The sequence below is a fragment of the Fukomys damarensis genome, unplaced genomic scaffold, assembly GCF_012274545.1.
Source record: "Fukomys damarensis isolate Sample0158 unplaced genomic scaffold, DMR_v1.0_HiC HiC_scaffold_23, whole genome shotgun sequence".
Classification (NCBI taxonomy): domain Eukaryota; kingdom Metazoa; phylum Chordata; class Mammalia; order Rodentia; family Bathyergidae; genus Fukomys; species Fukomys damarensis.
Genome location: NW_022900935.1, coordinates 18,981,923 through 18,992,016, shown reverse-complemented (window position 1 = coordinate 18,992,016; position 10,094 = coordinate 18,981,923). Strand labels below are relative to the sequence as shown.

General features: G+C 51.3%; 1 protein-coding gene across 3 annotated transcripts in view; it reads right to left on the bottom strand.

The window, feature by feature from the left end:
• Positions 1-1,111: 1,111 nt before the first annotated feature.
• Fgr (FGR proto-oncogene, Src family tyrosine kinase) overlaps positions 1,112-10,094 on the bottom strand; it is a 22,717-nt gene continuing 13,734 nt past the window's right edge. For all 3 annotated transcript variants that reach the window (XM_010632627.3, XM_033767581.1, XM_033767580.1), the window contains exons 6-13: positions 7,089-7,192; positions 6,695-6,844; positions 5,524-5,679; positions 5,255-5,434; positions 4,767-4,843; positions 4,342-4,495; positions 3,182-3,313; positions 1,112-3,084 (exon numbers count right to left, since the gene is read on the bottom strand). In XM_010632627.3, coding sequence (XP_010630929.1) covers positions 2,876-3,084; positions 3,182-3,313; positions 4,342-4,495; positions 4,767-4,843; positions 5,255-5,434; positions 5,524-5,679; positions 6,695-6,844; positions 7,089-7,192 — 1,162 coding nt within the window. In that variant the 3' untranslated portion in view covers positions 1,112-2,875. The remainder of the gene's footprint in view (positions 3,085-3,181; positions 3,314-4,341; positions 4,496-4,766; positions 4,844-5,254; positions 5,435-5,523; positions 5,680-6,694; positions 6,845-7,088; positions 7,193-10,094) is intronic.

Here is a 10,094-nt window from a genome sequence, read left to right as displayed (position 1 = left end):
GCTTCCTGGAAAAGGGTATAGTGACTAAGAGCACTGATTTGGGGGCCAGATTTGGTTTAAGCCCCTGTGCTTCCACTTATGCCCTGTAAACCTTGAAAATGTGGATCTCCTTTACTGTAACTATTTCACTATTAGCAAAATGAAGGCAGAACAGCTTTCTCTTCCCTCTGTGAGGATGAAATGGCTCACACATTTTGTAAACAGTAGGGACAAAGAGAGCTAACATGTACTGAACATTTTATTGCTACTTCACAGATAAGCACATTGAGGCTTGGAGAGATTAATAACTAACAAAATCATACAGCCAGGGTATAGTAAAAACAGGATCCACACCAGGCACTACAAGAGCTGTGCCCTTAGCTACCAACTCTGTGGCAGGTAGGAGCACAGGTCTCTGAAGTATATAGCAGGCTCTTGTGAGTTTGGTTGTCCAGAAACTATGGGCCCCAGGAAGCTTTGGCTCCTGAGAATTTGCAGAGCTGTGGCTCCCATTCCTACAATAACCAGTCTGAGCAGATATTTGCAGACTCCATCTTTTGCTCCCACTTTAATAGCCTCCAGCACGAGGCTGGGCACAGGGAATCCTCAGTCTGCACTGACTGGCTTATCACTGTTTCTTTAGGCCTCTTGATTGCAGAGGATTCCCAGGGAATCTTTCTGCCAATAACTACTACACAGACAAGGAACACAGAGTATGTGCAGGCATACACGCACATGCATGTACGCACGCACACAGCAAAGATACTCTCTCCCCAAAGCCTCAAGGCAATGAGATTGAGTGGGAACACTGGGCTTTGGTGGCTGTGTCACATACAGCTCTGTGACACTGTTGCATTATGAAACCCCTCAGCCTCAGTTTTCTCTCCTACCAAAGGGGCTGATCATACAAGCAAATTCAAGACTGGATTAAAAAAATTTTTTTTAAAAAAAGGGTGCAGGCCGGGCGTGGTGGCCCACACCTGTAATCCCAGCACTCGAGAGGCTGAGGCAGGAGGATCGCTGGGAGTTCGAGGCCAGCCTGCGCTACATAGTGAGTTCCAGGTCAGTTTCAACTACATAATGAGACCCTGTCTCAAAAAACCAAAAAACAAAAACTGAAAAAACAAAAAAACCACACCAAAAATTAAAAAAAGGATGCAAACACATCTGACATTCAGCAGACAATAAATAAGTTGTTATTCTTATGACTATTATTTGTTCCCAGCCCAGGTAAACTCCCCAAGGCAGGGACAGATCTTATTCATATCTGTGTTCCAGCCCTCCTGCTCAGCAAAGGGCCCACCACAGAATCTATGCCTAGGAACTGTTTGCCAAATGCAACATCCATTCTGAGCTCCCAGATTCCTTCCCCATCCACTCTCTTCATAAGTCCCAGGGCCAACAAACACTTCCTAAAGAGAGAGGTGGGAGCCGGGCGTGGTGGCGCACGCCTGTAATCCCAGTACTCCCGAGGCTGAGGCAGGAGGATTGCTGTGAGTTCAGACCAGCCTGGGCTACATAGTGAGTTCAGCCTCCACTACCTATCCACTACCTGAGACCCTATCTCAAAAAACAAAACAATACAAAAATATCCTAATTCCAGCAAGTAGGAGGCTGTGGTCACAGTAACAAACAAAACTGCTTCCAAACTGTTCCAAAAGTTCCCTGGGGGAAGAACTCCCCTGGTGAGACCCACTGAGCTAGATGAGTCTTCCCCCACCCACTTCCTCTGCAGAGCCAGCTGTTGTCTTTTCCTCTGCCTCTGCTGAGAGAGCCCAAAAGGCTGTCCCAACATGCCTATGACGACTGGTAAATCTGCTGAAATCAGGTGAAGCATCAGCAAATCCATTGTGCACGGACTGAAAGCCACATCGACAACGAGGGGGACATTTTGATTTATGTCCAGTTGCTTGTCCTTTGTGTCCACCTTTCAAGTCATCCTAAATTCACATGGGGATGGTCAATGAACTTTAGGGTGTCATCCTAAAACTCCATACCTTCTGTGTCCCATGCTTGGTAGGCATCAGAGCACTCTCTCACCTTCCCGTCTTGCTCCCAATGACCAAACCCATTCTGTACACCTCCCAGCAACCACCATCCCCCCCACTTCTTTTTGGTACCAGGGATCCAACTAAAATCCTTGCGCTTGCAAGGCAGGCGGCAGAACCACTGAGCTAAATCCCCAGCCCTACCACCATCCCTCTTAAAGGAAGGTTCAGGTAATTTTCATGGTTCAAGGAATCATACTGTTATTTTCCTCATTTACACAATCAGTAAACACACACTGTTCAGAGAGGTGCTGAACCCAAATCTGGGCCGGGACCACAGCTTCCCAGCCAGCAGGAAAGGGGTCCAGCGAAGGCTGCCCATCTTTGCAACTTACAGGCACGAGAGAACTGAGAGTAGGAGGTAAATTCTTAAGCAGGGATAGAAGATAAGTGAGGGAAGGGATATACCATTTTATAAATAACTAGACAAATAACTAGACAATGACTAGACAATACAAGCATTTTGGGGAGGCAGGGCAAGAGAGGCTAGAGGCACACATGCCTGAGTTGAGAAGAGGAGAAACAGTGCTTGGGGTCAGAGTGGATGAGAGATGCTCTATAACATCCATTTCCTCCATCTGTAAATGAGTGGGTTGTCCTAGATTTAGACTTAAGAGGGAAGGGGAGCAACAGTGCTAAGGGTCAGAGTGGCTGAGGGATGAGTTCTTAGCCTCCATTTGCCCATCTGTCAAACAAGGGGGTTGCCCTAGATGGGGCCAGAGCACTTGGTCTCCTCTGACATACTAGCACTCTGTGTGGTTCTATACCTGGGGACTTTGGCACCGGAGCCCTGGGGACTGGCAAGGGCTGGTAGGCTCCTCCTAAGAGGTGGCTGATGGCTCTCTGAGCTATGTCTCATCCCCAGGCTGGTACTGCGGCTCTGTGGAGGTAAAGTAGTCTTCCAGGAAGGACTGCAGAAACTCGAAAGTGGGTCTCTCCTCCGGGTCCAGCCGCCAGGTCTGTTCCATGGCCTCGTACAGGGACACTGGGCAGCCCGGGGGACACGGCATGTGGTAGCCACGTTCCACCTGTTCCAGCACTTCCCGGTTAATCATACCTGGTGGGTGGGGCTCCATCAGTCAGGGGCCCGGCCCATCCCAAGAGGGCAACCTGGAGAAACCCTTCCCCATGGCCACCCCCAAGCCCTGACACACCTGGGTAGGGGACTCGGCCCTTGGTGATGATTTCAGTAAGCAGGATCCCAAAGGACCACACGTCTGACTTGATGGTGAATCTGCCAAAGAGGGCAGCCTCTGGGGCTGTCCACTTGATGGGGAACTTTGTCCCTGAAGAGGTAGGGGAAGAAAGGAAAGTTAGTGGTGGTGGTGGGTCTCCCTGCGAACTGCTGGATTAAAAGAATGGGGCTTGAAGAATTGGGGATCTTGGGGATCCTGAGCAGAGGTTTCTGGGTATAGCAGAAAGGACCTGGTGTAGATATCACTTGTCATGTGTCTAATCGTTTTCTTTTGGAGCATTAGGGATTTGGGCCACAGGCCTTGCATATGGTGGGCAAATGCTCTACCACTGGGCTATGCTCTCTGTTTTATGTGCTATAACTTAACTCATTGAGCCCTCCTCCAAACCCCCAGAGGTAGATACTCTTAGACCTCTCATCTTACAGCTGAGGAAAAGAAAGCCCTGAATAAGGTAACTTGCCCAGCTTACACAGCCAGCAGGTGGCTAGTATTCATACCAAGCATTGTGGCTACAGAGATCACACTATTATGCCCTATTGTCTCTCCTTTAAGAATTACAGCAAAGGGGAGGAGGGGGTGAAGGGAGGGCAGGGACAAGGGGAAAAAATGAGAACCAAGACCTGTCATGTAAAGGTACCAGATCCCAATAATGAATGTAACTGTACCGTATACCTAAAATGTACCAATAAACTCAATTTAAAAGAAAAGAATCACGGCAAAGTGGGCATGGTGGTTCATGCTTGTCATCCCAGCACTAGGGAGGATGAGGCAGGAGAATAGCAAAGTTTGAGTCCTGCCTGGGCAACTTAGCAAGACCCTATCTGGAACCAGGGATGTGATTCAGCAATTGATCCCAAGTACTACAAAATAGAAAAAGATAAAAAAAGAAATCATAGCAGTGGCTGGCATGTAGTAGTTGCTTAATAAGTACCTGTTGACCTATTGAATACTTTCATCGTACAGATCAGGCAGGCTGCTCACTGAGGACTTAAAGTGGCTGATCGGGGATGTGAATTCACAGCTGCCTCTTATAGCCATCAGGATGTCTGGGATAGGCAGGGGTGGGAGAGGGGTCCTGAGTGGGACCGAGCTCTGGGGAAGTGAGGGAAGCAGGACACCTTGCTGGGGGTTGTACTCGTTATCCGTGATGAGGCGGGCCAGCCCGAAGTCAGCAATCTTGCACACCAGCCGCTCCCCCACCAGGATGTTGGCAGCCCTCAGATCTCGGTGGATGTAGTTCATGCGTTCCATGTAGGCCATGCCTGAAGCTACCTGGAAGGGGCCGAGTGGAGAGATGGGAGCTCACGTGGGCTCACAGCACCTCGGCCTGTGTGAGGGCTGAAGGACCGTTTGAAAAATCCCCTCTCTCTCCAGATGGGGACACTGAGGCTTAGAGAGAGGCAGTGCCCTGCCTCGGGGGTCACAGCAGATACAGCGGGAAGGCCGCACTCCCAGGGGCAGGCTAGGTGTTCCCGGGCGGAGAAATCTGTGGAAGGATAACAGGAAGGAGGTCTGGGAGACCAAGGCTGCTGGTCCAGTTTACCTGGGATGCCATGTCCACCAGTTGGGGCAGCCTCAAGTCCCGGGCCTCCCCGCCCTTGAGGAACTCCAGCAGGCTACCTAGCAAGAGGAAAGCAGAAAATCAGAAGACGCAACGCCCTGCCTGCTTTCCCTCTGTGGGCTCCATGGAGGTTGTCTCTGCCTCCTGTCCCCAACTGGCTGGTCGTCTCACCTGGATCAGGCCCTGCCTCGGACACCGACTCTGCCCACATCTCCTGACCCTCCGGACGCGTCCCACTTGATTCTGCCCCAGATCCCAGATGCTGCCTTCCTTTGCCCAGCAGGCCCAACCCAGAAGCAGATCACCCGCCACACTTCGGAGGCTCCGCCCCTCTAACTAGGCCCCGCCCACAAGCTCCTCAGTACTTCTGCGCGTCCCCGCCCCTCCTTAAGACTCTGCACACGGTCCATGGGTCATCCATTCAACTAAACTTCGCCCCAGACTCCGCCCTCCCAGGCCCCGCCCCTCACCGTGGCACATGAACTCCGTCACGATGTAGATGGGCTCCTCCGACACCACTGCGTACAGCTGCACCAGCTTGTCGTGACGCAGCAGCTTCATGATCTGCGCCTCCTCCAGGAAGGCCTTCGGGGACATGGTGCCCGGCTTGAGCGTCTTCACCGCCACCTTCGTGGTGCCGCTCCACGTGCCTGCCGGGCGCCCACCTCTCTTCAAAACCCGCTCGCAGCCAGCCCAGTCCCTCGCCCCACCCCCGCTTGGGATCCTGGGACCTCCATACCCAGCCACACATCCCCAAAGCAGCCGGTGCCCAGCCGGTGCTCGAGAGCAATGGAACTGCGGCTGATCTCCCAGGCGTCCTTTGCCAGGCCCAGCGTCTGCGGCTTCATGGTGGTGCAGGCCGCAGTGAGCAGGTAGCACAGCCCATCATTCACTTCTGGGGTGGGGGCGAAGGAGGGCGGTCACGGGGGGGCCAGGACGCCCCCAAACTCCTCATCCCACCCCAGCCCAGGTCAGGCCTCAAGATCAGGTATAAATAGGGCAGGGGATTTAGCTCAGTGGCACCGGGCCTGCCCTGCAAGTGCAACGTCCTGAATTTGATCCCTGGTACAAATAAAATAAAATAAAATAAAATAAAATAAAATCAGATGTAAGTAACTAGGCTCCAGGTGAGGTCACGGGCCAGCAGTGGGTGAACATGTTGGCGCCCAGGGAAAGAAGTGGCACCCAGAGGGAAAAATGATCCCTATAAGAACTGTGACCTTCTTATAGGAGGTGGCCTACAATTGGGCCTTGAAAGATAAGATGGGATTCTGACAGGTGGAAATGGCATTGAACGTGCAGGCGGTGTTGTGGATGTGAGGTCCAGTGAGTTCCAGGGACTTTGTCCTTGGCTTAACCAATTAAGGTGAAAACTGGGTCACTGACTTTCACCTTCTCCTCAACCCCACAGCCAGTGCTTCGTCGGGCTAGGTTCATGCTGCTCCTACCAGCTTCAGAATCTGCTTCTACCTTTCTCCACCGCCACCGATTAAATTACCTCTCGGCTGGACAATGGCCAGTGCCTCTTAATGGTTCCCTTGTCAACCTTGCCCTGTGACATGCGAACTCCACCCAGCATTTGGAGTCCCTCAGGGATGTGCAGACCAGCCTCTGTCAGCACCCTGTGGTGGTGGCTCCCTGTCCTGGTGCCTTGGTGGGGCGGGAGACCCTCTAAATTCCAGATTCTGGCCAATTTCCCACTCAGACACTAGGGGGCACTACTTGGCCATGGGCTGCTTCATGCCTCAGTTTCCTCTGGACTCTACAGAGCAGGATCCAGGACTGGGAGGGGAACTCATACTTGGTTCTGACACTACCACTTTGGAAAACCTTTCCCTTCTCTGGGCCTTAGTCTCCCCAGTGGGACAACACACCAGCGGGTTCACTTAGGGGTCTGAATTTTGTCTCACCCATGTAGTGCTGCACCAGCTCCTGCACGGACACAAATTGGGCCCGTGTGGTGATATAGTAGCCACCTGTGTCCAGCTTGCGAATCTTGTAATGCTTTACATGATCGCCTCTGGTCTGGTCCCAGTCACGGATGGACAGGGAGTAGGCACCTGTGGGGAAGAGTACTTTGGATCCACAGCCACCCTCTCCCTCATTCTGGTAGCAGGAAGAGGCCCTTCTCACAAGCTGGAGACTCTTTAAAGGTCACATCTCTAGAACCCAGAGTCAGTCTGAGATCTGTCTCTCCTGTTGATCCCAGTCTTGGCCCTGATCCAGTCAACTACCTGCCAACCCTAAACCCACACGGGATGGCTGGGTCTCCCAGTTGCCAGGGGCAAGTGATGCTGTCCCCACCTTTGGTGGTCTCACTCTCCCGGATGAGGAAAGCTCCCTGGGGGTTGCCTGGCGAAAGCAGCTGCCTCTCTGCATCCTTCCTCCTGATCTTTCCAAAGTACCACCTGTTGGGAAGGGCAGGCAAGAATCAGGTACTCTTCCTTCAACCCCGAACTCAGCCTCCTGAGCAGTCTCCTCACAAGCCAAGATTCAGTTTCCTTACCTGTAAAAGAGGGCTCACATACAGTTCCTGCTTCAGAGCCTGGGTGTGAGGATCAGGGAAGCGGGGATTGCCTGGCGTACAGTGGGTCCCCAATAAAGGTTAGCTTTCAGTGCTTTGGGTGTTTTGAAATAGCTGGAAGCCAGTGACTCGTGACCTCATCAGGGTGCCACAGGTCTCTTGGTCCATCTCACTGGAGCCCTCCATGTACTCATTTTATAGATAAGGAACTTGAGATTCAAAGAGGAAAAGTGTCCTGCCCAGGAGGCTGGCTGATATGCTCCACCTAAACTCCTCTGCCACCCACCTTGGGTCTTTATTCACCACCCCAGGCCATCTTTCAGATCCCTATCCCACCCCTGGCTCCCAATTCTTTCCTCCTCTGCTTTCTAGAACAACAACTTATCTTGCTTCTCTTCCCCTTTCTGACTATTCCTGCCCAGCTCTGAGTATTGCTTTGCCCTCACTCATAAATTGAGAATGTTGTGCTAAGTCTCAAATTCAACCTCAGGCTTTACTCATTCTACTTTCTCTTGGGGGTTCTTTCTGGGATTGAAGTGCACCTCTAAATCAACTATGCAAGTACATGGGGTGATTGAAAATAACAGTGAATGTTTAATTTTTTTTTTTTTCTTTGAGACAGGGTCTCACTATGTAGTTGAGACTGACCTGGAGCTCACTATGTAGCCCAGACTGGTCTCAAACTCACAGTGATCCTCCTGCCTCAGCCTCAGCCCGTTCACTGCCTTTTCTAATCACCCTCATACATTGGAAGAGTTGAAGTGACCACAGGTGCTATAGAAGACTCAGATATCATGTGATCAGTAAACTGGCCTGTGACTAGCATGGGCTGAATTAAAATGCGCATAATTTTCAAATCAAGTGGTGCCGAAGTCTCAGTGAACTCTGCGATGGCCAGTCCACACCTGAGTACTGGGCACAATTAGTGAAAGAGAAGAAAGCATTGGCAAATGGTGTGTGCAAGAGGGGAAGGAGGAACTGTCAAAGGACTGGATAGACAGGACACAGCGCTAAGTTTTTCAAAGCTTTGCCTTCACCCAGACTCATGACTTCAGCCTCTTCCTTAATAATCAATACGATAAGAGCAGGACTTATTTTGTGTTAGGCTCTGCTTTGTATAACATGCATTCATTTAATTCACATTACAAAGCTGTGAGCTAGGTACTATTAACCCCCATCAGACAGTTGAGGAAATTGAGATACCCGGTGGTTAAGTGACTTGCCTGAGGCCGCGCTGTGATGCCAGAATAGGAACTTGAGCTGTCTGCTGTAGGGCCTGAGCTCTTAACCACAACACTACTCTTAACCGCAAGGTTGCCCCGAGTACCTCTCAGATATCGTGACCCTGCACCCAAGGTGTGGACACAGCATGAAGCCCCAAACCTCCAGCCCTTCCCACATCACCCTTCCTCTCCATTCCTCCTCCCACCTCCCCAGACTTAAGGCCACTTGTGCTCTGGACCCTGCCCACTTCCTTCTGCTCAGGGAAGCCCCTGCCCCAGCGCGAGAGCAGCCCTCACACACCCACATCGCTTCCTTTCTTGCCATCACCACTGTGCTCCTCTCTCGAAATCGTGCTTCACACTTGAGGCTCCACCTCCTCACCTCTCCCTCCCTCCCTCCCAGGCTCTGCTGTCTGGCCTCTGCCCCTGCTCCACAGGAGCGATCGCTCCTCAAGCTCAGCCCCGTTGTCAGATCCAGTGGCAGCCCCTGACACTTCCTCTCCTGTTTCCTGCACCTTCTCATCATCTTGGCTCTTCCGTGTGGGCCTGGCTTAGCTTTCCTCACTTACCCAAGGGCTCCTCTTCCTGCAGGGTAGCTTTTTTCCAAGCTGGGCCCTAGGGCTATCTCTTTCTCAATTCCCTCCCTCTTTCTTACCCTTCTTATGCGGCTTTAATTTTCCTGTCTACTTTGATGAGTCCCAAATTTCCGGCAGCCCAGGTGTATCAGCTACAAGAAACACAGCACACAAAGGAGTCTTGGTGCCAATTAGGAAAATGTGCCCTTCCCCTAAGCTAATTCAGCAGCATGTCTGGGCATGGAAAGGGAGGTGGCTGGGCATGGGCTGAGCACCTCCCAGTCCAAGAACAATCTAATCTCACTGCTGGCAGCCTCCTCTGCCTAGGGGCTCCTTTCACTCCAGCAAGTCCCCCTCCAAGAGCCCATGAACTTCTGTCTGCTCCTGTGTCCTCCACCTTAGCAGTTAGTCCCACCACCCACTCAGCCCAAGACTTCAGGTCATCCTTGGTTTCTTCCACTGCAAATTCTGCCAAATCCCTTCCACTCTTGCTTTCCTCATAAAGGTACGGTACAAAGGAGGATAGAATGTTTTTCCTAAGGTCTTGGGGATCAAACCCAGGACCCCATGCATGCTAGGCAAGGACTCCACCACTTAGCTATGTGCTCAACCCTAAGAATAGATCTTAAAAGACTTTTATGAGATTCAGTTTCTTCGTATGTAAAAGGAGGACACTAATAAAAGTAGGTAAAGTACCTGTTACAGTGTCTCAAAGCTCCTGTAAATGGTAATTCCCTACCTGTCTTTTTTCTGGTGCTGGAGATTGAACCAAGGCCTTGTGCATACTAAGCAGGTGCTGTGCTACAGACCAGCACTCCCCACCCTTCCCTGGCTCTTTAATATCATTTATTTTAAGTATTGGTTCCTTAAATTTATTAAACCTTGTGCATACTGTGAGGTTGTGGTTGCAAAATATAGTAAATGTTTACATTTTTTAAAACATCACAGTAGCCAGGTGTGGTGGCGCACGCCTGTGATCAGCACTGGG